The 20,766-nt window shown below is 40.0% G+C and overlaps 1 protein-coding gene across 6 annotated transcripts in view; it reads left to right on the top strand.

The window, feature by feature from the left end:
* GOLGA4 (golgin A4) overlaps positions 1-20,766 on the top strand; it is a 121,373-nt gene that overhangs the window by 22,793 nt on the left and 77,814 nt on the right. For 3 of the 6 annotated variants that reach the window (XM_032162087.2, XM_032162086.2, XM_058441991.1), the window contains exons 3-7: positions 699-797; positions 7,394-7,459; positions 13,122-13,436; positions 17,145-17,192; positions 20,109-20,165. In XM_032162087.2, the coding sequence (XP_032017978.1) occupies positions 699-797; positions 7,394-7,459; positions 13,122-13,436; positions 17,145-17,192; positions 20,109-20,165 (585 nt within the window). The remainder of the gene's footprint in view (positions 1-698; positions 798-7,393; positions 7,460-13,121; positions 13,437-17,144; positions 17,193-20,108; positions 20,166-20,766) is intronic. The other 3 variants (XM_058441992.1, XM_032162088.2, XM_058441993.1) reach the window with 1 other exon arrangement.

The raw sequence follows: 20,766 nt of genomic DNA, 5'->3' as shown, positions 1-20,766 counted from the left end.
ACTTACTTAGCTCGCATGTCTGAAACTATGTCCCGTCATGTATTTTTTTGTTGTTTGTTTTGTTTTGTTTTTTTGAGATAGAGTCTCACTCTGTCACCCGGGCTGGAGTGCAATGGCACGATCTCGGCTCACTGCAACCTCCGCCTCCCGGGTTCAAGCGATTCTCCTGCCTCAGCCTCCTGAGTGGCTGGGACTACAGGTGCGCACCACTATGCCTGGCTAATTTTTGTATTTTTAGTAGATACGGGGTTTCACCATATTGGTCAGGCTGATCTTGAATTCCTGACCTCGTGATCTGCCCACCTCAGCCTCCCAAAGTGCTGGGATTACAGGCCTGAGCCACTGCGCCCGGCCTATGTATTTGGTATTGATTTTTATAACAGAGTGCCAGGCACTGTGTGTGCGGTGGTTCCTGTTGCCTATATCATTTGTATGCCAATAAGCAAGTTGTTCATAGATTGAATTTTGAGATCCTAAACTGATCACGCATCTCCATTCCCGATCTTTTCCAGCAGCTTATTATTTCTGTGGGTGAGATGGTGGTGATGGTGGTGGTGGTGGTGGTGATGGTGGTACTGATGACCATTATAATGTTATGCATGCTGCGTGGTGAGAACACTTTGCAACATGCCATTATGATTTGTTTTTCATCATTTGTTTTATTTTTATACTTTTGCTTATTACACTGAATGAGACAGCTACTAGCCGGGATGATAGCAGAGCCTGCTTTTCTCTCTGAGTATACTATCTTTGCTTTGGATTCCTCCAAACATCCTAAAACACAGAGTGACAGTGTGGTGAGTCCTTCCACCGCTTTCTGCATTCCCTTTGTGGGGAAGCAAAGTAATTTGGCAGTTGTAGAAGCAAATCTCATGTTACTTGCCACTTACCATCTCTCAAAGTATCTTCAGTGTCCTGTTGCTAACCCTGCTCTAAAAAAATCAGAGAGTAAATTACTGAATTCTGATGGCTGGTGTGCTTCGTGGTAGCTTTTTAACTGCAACAAAAATAACACTGTTTTCGCTAATGTAGCTACTTCAGTAATGAAGCTACCTTTACTTACTCTAACCTCTTTTTTTCCTAGGGAATGTTTGTTCATTAACTAAAAAAAGGTATGCAGTGCTACAAATCTCTCTTCTACTATTGATGGGAGGTTAAGAATATTTTGAGATACGACTTGCATTTTTAGGGGAAAAATTTGTTATGTAAATCCATAATTAAACAGCATTGAATAGGTAGATTCTACTGTAATAGATAATTGCATCTTATTTTGCAATTACCTGTTTTTTATATATTAAACATCTGAAAGGAGAGAATTGTCTCATTTGTTTTCAAGTGACTGACGTCACACGGTTTTGAATCTTGTATGTAATTTCGTTTTGGGAAAGTGGACATTTTCCTATTGAAAGTATCTGGTAAGCTCATAATTTAGCAAATTAAAGTTTAGAGATATTTGCCCAGTAAGGATAGCCTTTGGTGTTAAACACTGACTCTACTGGGATTGAGGTTTTTCTTTCTTTTTTTAAAAAATTGTTGCACAAATCTATTTATTAATTACAAAAACAAAAGAAAAGTTTACAATGGAAAAATGTGGCAAACACCATTGGATTGAGGTTTTTCTAAACAATAAGAATTGATTTAACTTATTAGGTAGCTGATGATGGAAGTAGAACATTTCTGTACTTGAACCATCTAGCCAGTGAAGACTTGGTATGCATATGGCCAGTAGCAGTCTTAAATTACATTGTAAACTCAGTTTTAGAAAAGAAAGCAGCTAGGGAGATACTGAGATTTCTAGTGATGCCTTAGCTTGGGTCTCAGGGAAAAGTGGTCTCTCCTTGGCTCTGGCTACAGGTAATATCTCATTGTTTTAAAAACTGATTTGGGAGGGAATCAGAAGTCCCAGTTAGAGAGACTTACTTATTTACTGTTTTTATTTATTTATTTATATATATTTGTTTGAGTGGGGTCTCATTCTGTTGTTCAGGCTGGAGTGCAGTGGTACAATCACGGCTCACTATACCCTCAAATCCCTGGGCTCAAGCAGTCCTTCTTCCTCAGCCTCCCAAGTATGTGGGACCACAGACATACGCCACCATGCCCAGCTCTTCTTATTTTAATCTTTTTAGAGAGACACTCTCACAATATTGCGCAGACTCGTCTTGAATTCCTGGCCTCAGGTGATCCTTCTGCCTCAGCCTCACAAAGTGCTTGGATTACAGACATGAGCCACTATGTCTGGCCCAATTTACTTTGAAAAGCATAAAATAGTATTGCTGTATATTTTCCTGTAGTAGTAATAGAAGCTATTAAAAAAAAAAGAAAAGGTTCTCCTAGGGCCACTTCCATAAGTACATAAAAGTCATTTGTATTGAGTACTTATTCTGTTGTTGAAAATACTAATAATGTTAAAGTGGAGGCTTTAGAACTTTTTTTTTCTTTTGAGAGAGAACTTTTTTTTTCTTTTCATACCCAGGCTGGAGTGCAGTGGCGCAATCTCAGCTCACTGCGACCTCTACCTCCTGAGCTCTGGTGATCCGCCCACTTCAGCCTCGCAAGTAGCTGGGACCACAGGGATGCACCACCATACCTGGCTAACTTTTCTATTTTTAGTAGAGATGGGGTTTCGCCATCTTGGCCAGGCTGGTCTCGAAGTCAGGCTCAAGTGATCCACCTGCCTCGGCCTCCTGAAGTGCTGGAATTACAGGCCTGGGCCACCACGCCCAGCCTAGTCAGAAACTTATTTCTCCCAGTGGAACAAGGGAAACCATAGCATAGCCCATATTAGAATAAAAATTTAGTGAGAGTCTAATCCATTACAGGTTCACTAGGTACTGACTTTTCCTTAGTTAAGTTTTTTGAAAAATGCAGCTGTTTACCCCAAATTCTAAAATTACTGTAACCTTGGTGCTCAGCAGTCAATGCAATGGCTGTTGAAAGATTGAACAATATGTAATTGAAGGCAAGTCTGGCAGGGAACCTGTGTGTGCTTTTAAGTTGAATATACTTTAAAAGAGTTTTTATCTAATTTTCCCCAGTAGAAAGTATTGGTAAGTTTTGAGTATTGACATGTATTGAGCTAGTTCTACAGGCACCTCACTAGGAGAAAGCCTTCAGAGGAGGCAACTGCATAAGGATTTAATAAGCATTTATTGAGCCCTTACTACTAGTCAGGCAAAATATTAGGTCATGGGGACTAAGATGAAAATGGTAGTGTTCTCACCATGGGACGTGTTTACCTATGTAACAGACTTGCACATCCTGAACATGTACCCCTGAACTTAAAAGTTGAAGGGAGAAAAAAAGAGAAGAAAATGTAGGGCTCTGTCCTCTGAGAGTTTATAGTTTACTTTGGAGACAAACATGTCAACATACACTTAAAGTACAAAGGAATTAAGCCTTCACAGAAAAAAAAAAAAACATAGGCATAAGGAATGTGTTAGCCTTCCAGGAATCATATGAAGCTTCATATACAGAGCTTCACAAAATTTGAAAGCTGAAAGATGAACAAAAGTTTGGCAGAAATGGAGAAGGAATTACAAGTAGTGACAGATCTCTAATTTTACTTCTAAAGATTCATAATGTAAATTCACAGGGCAACTTAGGCCAGTACTTTTCATAAGCTGTCCTGCATTTATTTAGATATGTGGTTTAATACATAAATTGAAATATATATATGGGGAGAAGTTTTTAAATGTTGTTCTCTGTGTGTTTAATGGGGTGATATTTCAAACAATTGTAGGGTAGCTTTTTTTTTTTTTTTTTTTGAGGCAGAGTCGCTCTGTCACCCAGGCCAAAGTGCAGTGGTGTGATCTCAGCTCACTGCAATCTCTGCCTTCCAGGTTCCAGTGATTCTCCTGCCTCAGCCTCCCAAGCAGCTGGGATTACAGGTGCTTGCCACCATGCCTGACTAACTTTTGTATTTTTAGTAGAGATGGGGTTTCACCATGTTGGCCAGGCTGGTCTTGAACTCCTGACCTCAGGTGATCTGCCTGTCTTGGTTTCCCAAAGTGCTGGGATTATAGGCATGAGCCACTGAGCCTGGCCAGTTGTAGCTTTTTTTTTTTTTTTTTTTTTTTGAGGTGGAGTCTCACTCTGTTGCCCGGGCTGGAGTGCAATGGCACCATCTCGGCACACTGCAGCCTCCGCCTCCAGGATTAAAGCGATTCTCTTGCCTCAGCCTCCCGAGTAGCTGGTACTACAGGTGCATGCCACCACGACGATTTTATAAAAAATATAATTTTTATATTTTTAGTAGAGATGAGGTTTCACCATATTGGTCAGGCTGGTCTCGAACTCCTTACCTCAGGTGATCCACCTGCTTCGGCCTCCCAAAGTGTTGGGATTACAGGCGTGAGCCATTGCGCCAGCCCAGCGTAGCTTTTTTGTATGGACCACAATCATGTGTCAAGTCATTTACTTAAAACAGAATATGAACTCTTGCTATTCTTCCTCTTAAGCTAAATATTTTATGGAGCCCCTTCATTTCCTTTCTCCATAATTTGTCTATTAATTTTCAATATATTAACTGGCCAAGAGAATTGTTGATCTCTGTAAAGTATATTTTGTATTTTATGCAGTTGTCCCCAACCTTTTTGGGACCAGGGACTGGTTTCATGGAAGACAGTTTTTCCATGAGCTGGGGGCACAGGGATGGTTTTGGGATGATTCGAGTGCATTGCATTTACTGTGTACTTTATTTCTGTTATTATTACACTGTAATACGTAATGAAGTAATTATATAACTCACGACAGTGTAGAATCAGTGGGAGCCCTGAGCTTGTTTTCCTGCAACTAGATGGTTCCTTCTGAGGGTGATAGGAGACAGTGACAGATCATCAGGCATTACATTCTCATTAAGACCATGCAACCTACATCCTTCGCATGCACAGTTCACAGCAGAGTTCGCACTTTATGAATATCTAATGTCACCACTGATCTGACAGTAGACACAGCTCAGGTGGTAATGCGAGTGATGGGGAGCAGCTGTAAATGCATATGAACTTTCGCTTGCTCACCCACCGCTCTCCTTGGGCTGTGTGGCCCCGTTCCTAACAGGCTATGAGTTGATACTGGACTGTGCCCCAGAGATATGTGACCCTTGCTTTATAGTATGTAGTATATTATATTTTTAGACCTAGAAGGCATTTATTGTGATGTTACACAGATAGATGCCATGTATACAACTGGAAGATAAAAGTTAATTCCTATGTTCTCTCAACCTTTCTTCCCTATCTAACTTTAAGGAAATGTCTTAGACTGATGAAATTTGATAGCTTTTTATTAGAGGGAAGAGGAGGTACTTAAAGTTTGTCTTTATTAGGGAAAAGTTGAAATGTATTACAAAAGTGGAAATAGTAGTAGTATTGGTACAAGAACCCCTCCCCATCCATTACCCAATGCCAATAATTAGTAACTCCTGGCCGTCTTGTTTTATCTATTACCCTACCCCCACACTTCCCTGACCATACCGCTACTTGAGAAGCGGTTTCGCCTGCTTGAGAAGCTCCCCCTGGCTTCCCCACTCCCACCCCATTGGATATTTGAAGCAAATTTCAGAAGTTCTGTTCCATCAGTAAATATTTTGGTATATATCTCTAAAACAGTGCTTCCCAACCTGCAGGCACAGGTCCATGGCCCTTTAGGAGCTAGGCTGCACAGCAGGAGGTAAGAGGCAGGCAAGCAAGTGAAACTTCATCTGCATTTACAGCTGCTCTCCATCACCCGCATTACCACTTGAACTCTGCCTCCTGTTAGATCAGTGGTGACAGATTGTCATAGGAGCGTGAACCCTGTGGTGAACTGTGCGTATGGGGGATCTAGGTTGCATGCTCCTTATGAGAATCTAATGCCTGATGATCTGTCACTGTCTCCCATCACCCCCAGATGGGACTGTCTAGTTGTAGGAAAACAAGCTCAGGGCTCCCACCGATTCTATATTATGTTGAGTTGCATAGTTATTTATTATATATTACAGTGTAATAATGGAAATTAAGTATACAATAAATGTAATGCATTTGAATCATCCCCAAACCGTCCCTGCACCCCTGGTCTGTAGAATAATTGTCTTTCATGAAACCCATCCCTGGTGCCAAAAAGGTTGGAGACCACTACTCTAAAAGATAAAGATGGCTGGGCATGGTGGCTCATGCTTGTAATCTCAGCATTTTGGGAAGCTGAGGAGGGCAGATCACCTGAGACCAGCCTGGGCAACATGGGGAAACCCTGTTTCTACAAAAAGTACAAAAATTAGCTGGACGTGGTAGTGCACACCTGTAGTCCCAGCTACTGAGGAGGCTGAGGTGGGAGGATCCCTTGAGGCTGGGAGCTTGAGGCTGTAATCAGCTGTGAGCATGTCATTGCACTCCATCTTGGGCAATGGAGCAAGACCCTGTCTCAGAAAAAAAGGATTAAAAATTTTTAACCACAATATTATCACACCTAAAAATTAATAATTTCTTACCATCAAACTACTTAATCAATGTTCAAAAAGTAGAAAACAACGTTTGCAAAACTGAGCACCTTTTTCACTTAAGAATAAGGTCAGATATTTGCCTTTCCTTGGTCAGCTCTAGACCAAGGGGAAATGCAAGATATAACTACTGAAACATAGTGGCTGGCATTTGGTGGAATATTTTTGTTTAAAACATGGAAGTTATTTTATCATGAGTTACTTCTATAGTTCTAACTAATTTTAGTTAGACAGTGTATTATAAATGCAATGTAGAATTTTGAACCTCAAAGAATCTCATTTAGTATCATGAAATCTATGCCAGTATGATGTAATCAGTAAAATGTTGCTTAACTGGGAGCCTTTGGCATACCAACAGAACAGAACAAAACAAAAATCTTTCACGTGTGGAAGAAGAGGTTTTTAAGTTCTTCTGAAAATTATCATTATTTCATTTAGATTGCTAACTTCAAATGAATGAGATATTACCATTTCTTGCTATCAAGATATTTTTCAGAGCTTAGCCCGAATAATTTTGAGTATTATTTTATTGTAGGAAAAAATTGACATTACTTCCTTTTCTGGATAGTTTTCTGTTTGAGTGAGATTTGTTCATTGATTCCTTGATGTTGATTTTTGTTATGGGGGAAAAACTGGGGACATAATGGGAAGAGGTATGTGACTAGCTTGATACAGGTTTTTCTACATACTAATCTTTGCTATTGAGTTCTGTGTATTACAGCAAAATGAATTTTCTGAAATACTTACCATACTACAATAGTTTTGCCTTGCATGAAAACATTCTAATAAATGAACAATTACTAATTTTGTTTAATAGATAAATGTATCTAATAGGTCTTGGCATATGGGCTTTATTCTTAACAGTTTTAAACCTTTAGTTTTTTGTTCTTTTGCTTTACAATGTTTCTTTCTTTTTCTTAGAATGCATCTACTCATGCCTCGAAATCTCCTGACAGTGTTAATGGACGTGAACCAAGCATTCCTCAGGTCTGTTACTAATTGTTATTTTAGAAAATAACAAGTCATTTCAGGGTGTTGGTCAGTCTGTATTAATTACTAGCATCTGACTTTACATTGAAATGGTGATGTCCAAATATTCAGTACAGTATGTATGGTAAATACAGGTTTGCTCATGGTTTCTTGGAAAAAGTTTTAAATGAAAGCAAGATTGTATTATTTCTCATTTTAAAAATTAATGCGAGGCCAGGCACTGTGGCTCATGCCTGTCTGTAATCCCAGCACTTTGGGAGGCTGAGGTGGGTGAATCACTTGAGGCCAAGAGTTTGAGACTACCCTGGCCAACATGGCGAAACTCTGTCTCTACTAAAAATAGAAAAAGTCAGCTGGGAGTGGCACATGCCTGAAATCCCAGCTACTTAGGTGGCTGAAGCATGAGAATCGCTTGAACCCAGGAGGCGTACGTTGCCATGAGCTGAGTTTGTGCCACTGCACTCCAGCCTGGGTAACAGAGTGAGACTCTGTCTCAAAAAAAAAAAAAAAAAAAAAAAGATAATAATTATGAGAAAGTGAAAACTTTTTGAAAAACTGTGATCTGAGTTTATAGTTATAAAAGATCATGGAGGTAGCCATATTGAGAGACATACTGAGTTATATAAGGTGGAAGGGGAATATGAAGGAATGAGATCTTTTAAAGTATTCTCTACTTTTAAGTGTATTTTACTACTAGAGTTTAGGTTGTCCTTGATTTTAAAAAGTTATTTATAGAGAGGGGCTCTTCCAAAAAAGGAAGAAAAAAAATCATTATGATAGCAGGCTGGGCGCAGTGGCTCATGCATATTATCCCAGCGCTTTAGGAGGCTGAGGTGGGTGGATCGCTTGAGACCAGGAGTTTGAGACCAGCCCAGCCCACATAGTGAAACCCTGTCTCTACTAAAAAAATACAAAAATTAGCTGGGTGTGGTGGTGTGCGCCTGTAATCCCAGCTATTCAGGGGACTGAGGCATGAGAATTGCTTGAGCCTGGGACTGGAGGCTACAGTGAGCTGAGATCGTACCACTGCACTCCAGCTTGGATGACAGAGTGAGACAAGGAAAAAAAAAAATTGTGATAGCAGTGTTGGAGATGAACATTTGTTTACTTTGGTTTTAGTGATGACTATTATCATTATCCTGGTTGTTCTTAGTAGTCCTTAATGTAAAATAGTAATATTTCTAATTCTGTGAACCCAGGGCATGAGTCTAGACAAGTTGATTTATGAGCTAAATGATTTGTGAACTAAATTACATAGACAAAACATTCGGAAGTATTGTCTAACGAATGTTTAGGGCCGGGCGCGGTGGCTCACACCTGTAATCCCAGCATTTTGGGAGGCCGAGGTGGGTGGATCACAAGGTCAGGGGTTCGAGACCAGCCTGACCAACATGGTGAAACCCCATCTCTACTTAAAATACAAAAAAAAATTAGTTGGGTGTGGTGGCGGGCACCTGGAATCCCAGCTACGCAGGAGGCTCAGGCAGGAGAATTGCTTGAACCCGGGAGGCGGAGGTTGCAATGGGCCGAGATCACGCCACTGCACTCCAGCCTGGGCAACAGAGCGAGACTCCGTCTCAAAAAAAAAAAAACCCCAAAAACAAATGTTTAAATGAGCTTCCCAAACTCTGCGGACAGGTGTCTTGGGAGCTTAGATCCTCATAACTGTCAGTGAGGCTGGTCAGGTTGTGGGGACAACCCAAGTCCCTGGGTCTGTTGACTCTGGTCTTGAGCAGCCACTCCAGTTAATCCCAAATTCTCTAGAAATACATAATTTTCTGTAAGTGCCATGAAGTAAGGGTAAAATATTGGGAGGCATCAGTCTAAACAGCACTGTACTGAACATATCCAGTGATCTTTAAAGAATATTATTAAAGAGTATGATTTAAAATGCATATTTTCTTTTCTTTTTTTTTTTGAGACAGAGTTTTGCTCTTTTTGCCGGGGCTGGAGCATAATGGCGTGATCTCAGCTCACTGCAACCTCTGCCTCCTGGATTTAAGCGATTTCATGCCTCAGCCTCCTGAGTAGCTGGGATTGCAGGTGCCTGCCACCATGCCCGGCTAATTTTTTGTATTTTTAGTAGAGACAGAGTTTCACCATGTTGGCCAGTCTGGTCTTGAACTCCTGACCTCAGGTGATCCACCCGCCTCGGCCTCCCAAAGTGCTGGGATTACAGGCATGAGCCACCGCACCTGGCCTAAAACGCATATTTTCTTCTGTCATAGAATAGTCCAAAAAGACTAAATATAGTTATGGATGCAAAAATTTGAATGAGTCAACTTTATAACAAATTCAGAATTCTAATTAAGGTAAAGAATGAATGTAGGTGATATTCAGGAAATAAGCTCACCGAGGGCTTTGTACTTTCTTAAATATTACAGATATTTTCTTAAAAAATGATAAAAATGGTATTTATTGTGTACTGTGTATTAGACATATATGAAACATTTTACATATATGATCTCAATTCTCATAACAAAAAGATGCCCTCACTCAGTTTGTTTACTTTTTTTTTTTTTTTTTTTTGAGACAGGGTCTCTCTCTGTCACCCAGGCTGTAGTGCAGTGGTGCAGTCATAGCTCACTGCAACCTCAAACTCCTGGGCTCAAGCAGTCCTCCCGCCTCAGCCTCCCAAGTGACTGGGATTACAGATGTGAGCCATCATGTCTGGCTTGTTTACTTTTATTTTAAACAAATTTCTGAAAAGTTGGTTGTTGGGTTTAGCAAATTAAAAACAATGTATATACACAAAGAGTGGGGGAGTGCTTACTATGAGCATATTGACAGCAGCAGGAAACCATAGTTGACAGCAAGGTTGAAGACATGGTAAAAAGTACATCCTAGAGTTCTTAAAACATAGCAGCCTGTGGACCCTCTTATTACTGGGGCAAAGTGTCCTATACAGATTGAACATCCCTAATCCAAAAATCTGAAATCCACGTGCTCCAAAATTTGAAACTTTTTTGAGTACCCACGTGATGCCACAAGTGGAAAACTTCACACCTCACCTCGTGATGAGTTGGAGTCAAAACACTAGTGTACAACGTAGTTTATTCAGTGTTCCCAAGAGAAAAAAGACTCCCCCCGCCCTCTAGCTGTAAGACGATCTTTTCCAGGCGTACCCAGATTCTCTCATGCGAGCATGCCCGCAAAGGATAATACAGTGGCACAGTGCAGGCCAGATGGCGCCAAGGGCAGGTTCCCCATGATGCTCCACATGGGGCCAAGACTCATGTGCTTTACTTGCTGTGTTTTTTTTCCTTCTTCTCTGCTCTGTTGTATGAAGATTTGTTGAAAATGTTAAAAAGGCCTGCAGAGGCCCAGCGTGTTAGCTTACGCCTGTAATACTGGCACTTTGGGAGGCTGAGGTGGGCAGATCACCTGAGGTCAGGAGTTCGAGACCAGCCGGGCCAACATGGTGAAATCTCCTCTCTACTGAAAATATAAAAATTGGTCTGGTGTGGTGGCACATGCCTGTATTCCCAGCTACTTGGGAGGCTGAGGCATGGGAATCACTTGAACCTGGGAGGTGGAGGTTGCAGTGAGCTGAGATCACACCAGTGCACTGCAGCCTGGGCAACAGAGCAGACCATGTCTCAAAAAGAAAAAAAAAAAAAAAAAAATTAAAAAGCCATCCAGCAGACTGCCTCCTCCTTCCTAGTGGATCCATTTCCTGGTCCCTCAATTGCTTCTGGTGTTTCTTCTTACCTAAAAAAAGAAAATACAGTGTAGAGTAACCTTTCAAACAAAACACAGCATCGTAGATAGAGACTGAAAGCTTACCATTGTTTGTTGTTGCTGTTGCTTAACAGCTATTACAGATATTCTGGTGATACTACTGTGCTGCTTAGTTACCCTGAACACATTTTTTTTTACTGTATTAATGGTATGTCATATATATATTTCTTTTACTGTGAAGTACTTACAGGTGAATAAGCATAAGAAAATTATTGCTTATCAGTAGCATATAAATTCAGAGTCAGGAATGATGGTGGTGCCAGACAACCATAGATTGTATTGGTGGCTGAAATTGTGACACTTTTGCTTTCTGGAGGTTCAGTGTACACACTTTGTTTCATGTACAGAAATGATTAAAAATATGATATAAAATTACCTTCAGCTATCTGTGTAAGGTGTATATGAAACATAAATGAATTTCGTGTTTAGACTTGGGTCTCATCCCCATGATGTCTCACTATCTATGTGCAGATACTCCAAAATCTGAAAGAAATCTGAAATCCAAAATACCTGGTTCCAAGCTTTTTGGATAAGGAGTACTTAGTCAAAATGAGTTCACGATATACATATTGTTTTATAATTTGACCTTTCCCATTTAATAGTATATCTTGAACTTCTTTCCATATGTTATTGTTTATTTAAAAAAAATTTTTTAAAAAATACTTTATAGCCCAGGACACACTTTTCAAGTTGCCTTGGGTAGTGCTCTCCGTATACTATAATTTATAAACTATATCCTCTAGTGATAAACATTTGGGTTGTTTCCAGTTTTTAGTCTTTTAAACCACCTGTGATAAATTTGTGTGTATGAAGGGTATGGGGCATATTATCTCCTCTTACTCCTACCTTGCCCAATATTATTAAATCTCTAGAATCTGTGAGCAAAACATTTCTGTTTTGATTTTTTAAACTCTAGACTGAAGAGAATCTTTATTTTCCTGTATTTTTTGCCTACACATGACCTCAGTTTCCCTGGAGTATTTCACTCCTGGCACCTTTGAGATCTTAGTGACCCAGTTGTTAACTAATGAGAATGAGCTTCTAGGAGACATTGGTAAATATTGACTGCTGTGACCTGAACAAAATAATACTGCTTAGAACAGTTAGTTGAATTAGGTCATATTATTTTTCATTGTGACTAAATTAATTTGTTGTTATTCCAATTAATTAAGAGAACAGGTCTTGCTTATCACTAACATTGGAGTTACTGATCTGTGCAGAGGGACTCTAACTCAGACCTTTCAACTGTCCTCCATGATTTGTTAATGCTTATTTTTATTCCTAGTAGACAAATGGTAAGTAGAGCAGAGTTGGCTGTTACTAGTCAACTCTGCCTCACATTCCCTTATTAAACAAAGTGGGTTCATTACATATTACCCTCCCCCTGTCCCAATTCCCCTCTTTTCTTGAGAATGATCAAGAATCACCATGTCCATAAAGACCCTCCAGATAAAGCCCACTTGAGTTCAGTTACACACTTCACATTTCATTGTATATACCTACATTTTAGACACTGGGTATGCACTGTTACAAATGGTGTATGGAGATGGTCACTACCTTCAAGGATCTCACAGTTTAGTGGATGAATCCTCACAGTACACCTGTGAAGTCAGCTGGGAAAGTACTGCTTTTTTCTTTCTTACAGATGTGCAAACTGAAGGAAGGTGACTTACTGAAGGGCATTCTACCTCTAGGTGACAGACCTGGGACCTGCACCCCAGTCCTCTGACTCCAGGTCCAACACTTTTTCAGCAATAACCAAGTGTTTTGTTTTTCAGAAAATAATGTATTATGTAAAATGTCAGGAATATAAATTCATCTTGTTAGAACTTTTATTAGATTATTGCTGGTGATAGGGGTAATGGAAGTCTAAATGTGTGTATTTTAACCCACACATTCTGTTGGGTTTTGGTTGCAGTCAGGTGACACGCAGTCTTTTGCACAGAAGCTCCAGCTCCGGGTGCCCTCCGTGGAGTCTTTGTTTCGAAGTCCGATAAAGGAATCTCTATTCCAGTCTTCTTCTAAAGAGTCTTTGGTACGAACATCTTCCAGAGAATCCCTGAATCGACTTGAGCTGGACAGTTCTACTGTCAGTTTTGATCCACCCTCCGATATGGATAGCGAGGCTGAAGACTTGGTAGGGAATTCAGACAGTCTCAACAAAGAACAGTTGATTCAGCGGTTGCGAAGAATGGAACGAAGCTTAAGTAGCTACAGAGGAAAATATTCTGAGGTAGGAGCATGACATTTTTGCCTGTACAAAAATTTCTTCCCCTTGTTCTCTCATTCATATTACTGTATTGCTTTACTCCTGTGATTGGCTAAACTGTTAATTCCCTAGATATATCTTGGTTACTAATAGTATGTAGTCTGTGGCAATATCTAGTTAAAGACTCAATATCTAGTTAAGTAAAGACAGAGGCCCTTTGGCAAGACTCTTAGTAAAATTTTGGAGAAGATTGTTGTCTGTAGCCTTCTGGTTCTTATATTCTGTTCCCCTCTCCTTTCGTAGTCCCTCTGTTCAAGGTCACTTGGACACCCAGTGTGGAGTTCATCTTCTGTCCTCATAGCCTCTCCTTTATTCCTCTCTAACTGATGCGGCTCCAAAATGACCTCATCTGCCAACGAGATTCCCATTATTACTGACTCTAAAATTGTTTTAGGTAGCCTGATTATCTGACAGATTTGGTTCATTCTCATTGTACCTACATTTAAACCTTTGCCTTGGATGAGTCTTTTCATTGCTAAACCCTTGAGAATGACACTCCCTGTTTGGTCTAAGGGAGGAAGGAAGTCAATGCTAGTCCATTTCACTTTTCAATCCTTTAGGAATGTAGCACCTTCCTTTCAGGCCAAATTTTATTTGTTGCCCTCCCTCAATTCCCTCTGCATCCTGTGCAGTTAAAACAGTTCTTTTTCAGGAAGCCTTTTTGGAGTAAGTTGTCCATATTTTTTTGTTTGTTTATCTTAAAATGTGTAATGTTTTATTGTCTTATGATTTGTAAATCACCATTGTAGTTAATTTTGATTAATGAATACTAAAGTTCAGAGTCAGTATATTAAAGATAGCTGTAACTTCTGTTTCCAATTATGACTACAATATGAGTAATTTTATCCTACAACCAAAACCAAAACAAAAACCCAGATGAAATATACAAGATAAGATATCTTTTTAAACTGTGAAGTGCTGACAAAATAGGAAGCAATTATCAGGCTTAAATATATAGGCTGGCTGGAACCCACCCAGAGATATAAACAAGGCATTAAAGCCATTGTATGTCATGAGGCACTTGTAGAATCAAGCACCTTTTTCCTTTGAATTTTTTAACTTTTATTTTTAAATTTCTACCAAAGTTAATAATTGTCACGAATCTTTTTGTCTGTTACTTCACTAGCTTAACCATGGCTTTTAAGTTTGAAGCTGGGGTAGTAGTATAAGTAGTATTTACGTATGCTGGACACTGTATTTTATATTTAGTTTTTGTTGTTGTTGTTTTTGAGACAGGGTCTCCCTGGTCTCACTTTGTTGCCCAGGCTGGAGTGCAGTGGCTCAAACACAGCTCATTGGAGCTTCAACTTCCTGGGCCCAAGCGATCCTTCAGCCTCAGCCCCAGCCCCCTCAAGTAGCTGGGACTACAGGTGCACACCACCACACCCATCTGATTTTTGTATTTTTTCGTAGAGATGAGGTTTTGCTATGTTGCCCAGGCTGGTCTCGAACTCCTGAAGTCAAGTGATCCTCCCGCTTCAGCCTCCCAAAGGGCTGTTCTTATAGGCATGAGCCACTACACCTGTCCTGTGTATTTTATATTTGTAATGTCATGTAATATTGTACCATTCCTGTAGATGTTAATTAGCTCAATTTTGTAGAAAAAGTATTGGAGACTCATAGTAACTTGCTTATGTTGCCTGGTAACTTGCTTATGGTTGGACAGGTTGTAGTTGCAGAGTCTGGATTTGATTTTAGGTCTTTCTGGTTGTTTCTAGTATTCTGTCAGAGTCAGGCAGATTACTGGGATCAAAAGAACTCATAGACTTTGTCTCTACCTCTCTTTGGCATTGTTAGTACCTAGGATGAAATAATGTTGTAAATGACATCTGATTCTTGGGTTACTCTTCCACACACAACCCCCCTCCACCCCTTTTTTGAGCACCATTTTTCCTTTAGCTCAGGGATACACGTTCAGGATGTGCAGGGTTGTTACACTGGTAAATGTGAACACCATTTTTCTTTTTTTTGTGAGATGGAGTCTCACTCTGTAGCCCAGGGTGGAGTTCAGTGGCATGATCTCGGCTCACTGCAACCTCCGCCTCCCGGGTCCTGGGTCAAGCAGTTCTGCCTCATCCTACAGGCATGTGCCACCATGCTCAGCTAATGTTTGTGTTTTTAGTAGAGACAGGCTTTCACCATGTTGGCCAGGCTGGTCTTGAACTCTTGACCTTGTCATCTGCCCACCTCGGCCTCCCAGAGTGCTGGGATTACAGGTGTGAGCCACCGTGCCCGGCTGTGAACACCATTTTTCTATCTGGTGTTATGATAATAATAAGGGGAGTGTCCTGGTCTTAGGCAGAATTTTTTTATATTCTTTGTTGCTAGACTCACCTTCCATTGCTGCTTTTTTTTTTTTTTTTGAAACAAGGTCTCACTCCTTCACCCAGGCTGGAGTGCAGTGGTGTGATCACGGCTCACCTTGTAGCCTTGAGTTCCCAGGCTTAGGTGATTCTCCCACCTCAATTTCCTGAGTAGCTGGGACCACAGGCATGCACCACCACACCTGGCTAATTTTTTGTATTTTTGGTAGAGATGGCGTTTTGCCATTTTGCCCAGGCTGGTCTCCAACTCCTGGGCTCAAGCAATCCTCCTGTCCTGGCCTCCCAAAGTGCTGGGATTACAGGTGCGAGCCACCATGCCTGGCCCTATTGCTGCCTGTCTTTTGATTCAGGATATCACTAGAGGCATTTGGGACACACAGCAGCCTTCTAAGGTAAATGACAAAGCTTGAATAGGGGATACTTCCTCTTAAACCTGCAGCTTATCTCTTTAGCACTTCCAAAGTAGGGTCCAAAGAATTCACTGGAGCCATGTACTTAGCCATCAGATGAGTAACTTTTTTTTTTAATTATAATAGAGACAAGGTCTCACTAAATTGCCCAGGCTGGTCTCGAACTCTTGGGCTCAAGTGACCTCTCAAAATGTTGGGATTATAGGCATGAGCCACTGCACCCGGCCCTAGATGAGTAATGTTATGTAACTTCCAGGCTGAAAAGATTTGTTAATCCATAATTTCATTAGGGTGTGCTAGAATGTTTAAATATCCTATTTAGGTTAAATGGTTAGATATCTCTTTAAGGACTTGAATTACCAGTTTTCATCTGTTGATTATGAGGTTCTTTGCTCAGATTTTTGCAGAGCTATGGTCACAGACCCTATAACCAGAAGGAACTTTTAGAAATCAATTACATGATCTATTATAGTCCAAAGCAGAAAAATCACCTGGTGAGCTCATTAAAACATAGTTTCCTGTCTCTCTACACCCTTCCCAAGTCTCATTCAGTTAGATTGGAGTGGGGCCCAAGAATTTCTGTTTCAAGCAAACTTGCAGGTGATGCTGTTGTTGATTAGTCTGTAACTATAGTTTGAGTAGCCTCCTGCCTTTAGGCAAGTTGGCTTGAATCCCCACCTGTGAATTAGTTACTAAAATTTAGAGGTATATCTCTAAGATGAAGTCATATGGAGATTTAATGTCTTACTGTCAAATTTACATTTTATTTTTTAGAAATCTATGTCCTATGTTAGTTTTGACCGTCATGCATCTAATTAGGTTATCCTATAAAGGACTCTTCTAATTTATTTTTTGACTTTCATAAAGAGAATTTTTTAGTGGACTTTAGAATAATTGCATTTATTTAGGAATGACTAATGTTGATGACTATGTTTTAGCTTGTTACAGCTTATCAGATGCTTCAGAGGGAGAAGAAAAAGCTACAAGTAAGTGATTTGTCGATTGCATTACTGAGTCATAATTTTTAAATCAGAAAGATCTTACATAGTAAGATATTTCTAAGCCTTCCTTTTAAATAATTCTGCATATGAACAAAATATTAAGCTTGTTTTACCATTATTGGAGGTTTTGATAAAGAGAAAGTGAATGAGATCCCAGAGATTTTACCTCTGTTAAGGATGAGCTTCCTTGAGTTACAGATCTCGGTAGTGTTTAAGAAGTTAGGATTTGGGAGAGGGGAGAGATAGCATTAGGAGATATACCTAATGCTAAATGACGAGTTAATGGGTGCAGCACACCAACATGGCACATGTATACATATGTAACAAACCTGCATGTTGTGCACATGTACCCTAAAACTTAAAGTATAATAATAATAAAATTAAAAAATGTGGAAAAAAAAGAAGTTAGAATTTACAGCATGCCTCTCTCAAGCATGTTTTCTAGCATCTCAGTCTATAGATTGCTTCCTTGTTTTAGTAGTAAAGACATATCTAACCTTCTATGCTTTCCTTCTGCTTTTTAAATACCTGCAGACATCTGTTTCTTATCATTATATCAGGGTCCAAATGCAAGCATCCTCTCTTCTATAATAACTGTTTCCTGAGGCTGCTGCTTGTGAAGCTTTTGATTAAGTACGTAGGGATAAGAAACTATTATATTCAGGGTGACCCACCTTGGCCCCACTATTTCATCCTGTTTGCTTGCGTTTCTATGAATTGGCTATGGAAATTTCCCACCAGGATTCCAGCTGATAATTCATACATCAGAGCTAAGGAGAAATATCCATTCCCCTTCAAATGGTGCCATCAGTTTGCTGTGTTTTAAAATAAAATATAGTTGGCCAGGCGTGGTGGCTCACGCCTGTAATCCCAGCACTTTGGGAGGCCAAGGCAGGTGGATTACCTGAGGTCAGGATTTCGAGACGAGCCTGGCCAACATGGTGAAACCCTGTCTCTACTAAAAATACAAAAATCAGCTGGGTGTGGTGGCAGGCACCTGTAATCCCAGCTACTGGGGAGGCTGAGGCAGGAGAATTGCTTGAACCTGGGAGGCGGAGGTTGCAGTAAGCCAAGATCCTGCCACTGCACTCCAGCCTGGGTGACAGAGCAAGACTCCATCTCAAAAAAAAAAAAGATAAAATTCAATGCTTTGCTCTCTTTTCTACATGTGTACATGCCTAGAAACCTTTTAAAATAGGCAAGTATCTTTTCAACAGAGCCAATGAAATTAAAATTAAAATTAAAATAGTAGGTATTGCCAACACTCTTACTTATGCTGCTTGTACTAACTAACATTTATTGAGCTCCTACTGTGTGCCAGGCATTTTGGTATATTTGGTACGTTTGGTATATTTAGTTCTAGCCTCTTTCCTGTGAAGAAACTGAGGGAGAGTGACTCGTTCACTGTTAGACTGCAGAGCATGTGCTTGTAACTACTGCAGTACAAGTTTTTCATCATTCTCAGCATGGCATGTTCCTGCATTTAAAATTTTATATTTGAAACTGAACAAACAAAACCTGTGTTCATGGCTTTTTTGGGGAAAAGAACTTTGGTTTTTGTTTTATTCATTTACAAGTCCCCGCAATACAATCCAGTCATACTCCCTTGGTCATAGTAAGCCATTTGCATGTCTGTATCCCCTTGTTTTGCTTGTTAGTCCACACAAACCAGTGAAGCTCCAGATTACCCTATTCCTTTACCTTTGTATTTATGTTGTACAGGAATATGTGGTTACTTTGTTTCCATAGTTCATAACTTTCCAAGTTTAATTTCCTTTACTAGAGAAAAGTACCTTCCTTACCCTGCCCCAGGAAAGGGTGAGTCATTTCATCTCACAATATTACTCTTTTATTAGCTTCTAGAAGGGGTTTCACCGTGGTCTCGACCCTGACCTGTGACCCCACCTCGGCCTCCAAAACTGTGATTACAACTGAGCTGGCCCGTTTTTTTTTTTTAAGTAGAGACAGGGTTTCACTATGTTGGCCAGGCTGGTCTCAAACTCCTGACCTCATAATCTGCCTGCCTCGGCCTCCCAAAGTGCTGGGATTACAGGCGTGAGCTACCACGCCCGGCCAGCTTCTTGATTTTTTTTAATGTATGGTTACTAATTTAGCCATCTGATGTTCTTTGTGAATTTTTCTGGATTTTTTTTTTTCTTTGAGATGGAGTCTCGCTCTTTCGCCCAGAGTGCAGTGATGTGATCTCGGCTCACTGCAAGCTCTGCCTCCTGGGTTCACGCCATTCTCCTGCCTCAGCCTCCTGAGTAGCTGGGACTACAGGCGCCTGCCACCATGCCCAGCTAATTTTTTTTTGTATTTTTAGTAGAGAAGGGGTTTCACCATGTTAGCCAGGATGGTCTCGATCTCCTGACCTTGTGATCCATCTGCCTCGGCCTCCCAAAGTGCTGGGATTACAGGTGTGAGCCACTGCGCCCGGCTGGTTTTGTTTTTTTTAAATACAGACAATTATTTTGTTTCTAAGCCACAAAAACCTTTAGAACAGGCTGTTAATTGATGTGTTCCACACATTATAGGTTTCCATGAAATAAACTGCAGTTGGAATTTGATTTAATTTTAAAAAATTTTGTTTTTTAAATTGAACAGACAGTAAAATTGACTTTTTGTTTGGTTTACATGTCCATGCATTTTAACAAATGTATAGATTTTGAACCACTGCCACTGCCAGGATGCAGAACAGTTCTGTAACATCATGATCTAACTTTTAACAGATTTTTCAGTATGGTCACATCTTTAACATTTTAGTCTTGTCCTCTATCTTCAGGTTATTTTTGGATAAACGGTTGTAATATTTTAAAAATAATTATTTTTGGCTTGCTTTGTATTTACTATGTCATACAGTTAGCTGTTTAACCAGCTTTTTTTTTTCTCTCTCAATTAAAGGGTATATTAAGCCAGAGTCAGGATAAATCACTTCGGAGAATTGCAGAATTAAGAGAGGTAAGTTTCAGTGATGAGTACTTTGAAAATAGTAGTTAAATCTCATATTTATCAGAACTGTTGTATGTGCTAGGGTGGTTTCATATGCATCTCATTAGTTATACTAATAACTAACCAGTCCAGCCTACAAGACCAGGGGTCAGTTCTTGAAGTTTTTATTTGTATGGTTTTTCTAAGATACGTTGTTGGAATTAATGAAATAAGGTGTTAGCAACAGAATATCAATTGTCTGCATGAACAGTCAGCGTCAACTTCCAAGGGTTAACTGGGTTCTCCTGTTAAGTATTTCAGGCTTCTTTTTGTTTGTCCTAACCATAAGTCTTTTTTATAAAATAAATTGTTTATTGTAATTTTGAGGGGGACGGGTAATTTTTCATAGCAGTTAGACTGTTTGAATTCCTTTATGTCTTCCTGAGGGCCATGTGTATCCACTTGCCATCGGAGTAGGCAAAACCACTCCTGGTTTGACCTGCTGTCTCAAATTATTTTGTAATGAGTACCTGTTGACTTTTGGGGTTCTCCTGCTGTCAGGTCCATCTGATACCTTGTCGCTTCCCTCTGCTTTCTCCTATACAGATCCCAACAATTGCATATTTTACTG

The sequence above is a fragment of the Hylobates moloch genome, unplaced genomic scaffold (assembly GCF_009828535.3).
Source record: "Hylobates moloch isolate HMO894 unplaced genomic scaffold, HMol_V3 SCAFFOLD_8, whole genome shotgun sequence".
NCBI lineage: Eukaryota > Metazoa > Chordata > Mammalia > Primates > Hylobatidae > Hylobates > Hylobates moloch.
Note: the sequence above shows the minus strand (reverse complement) of the source record. Positions and strands in the feature narration are given on the sequence as shown.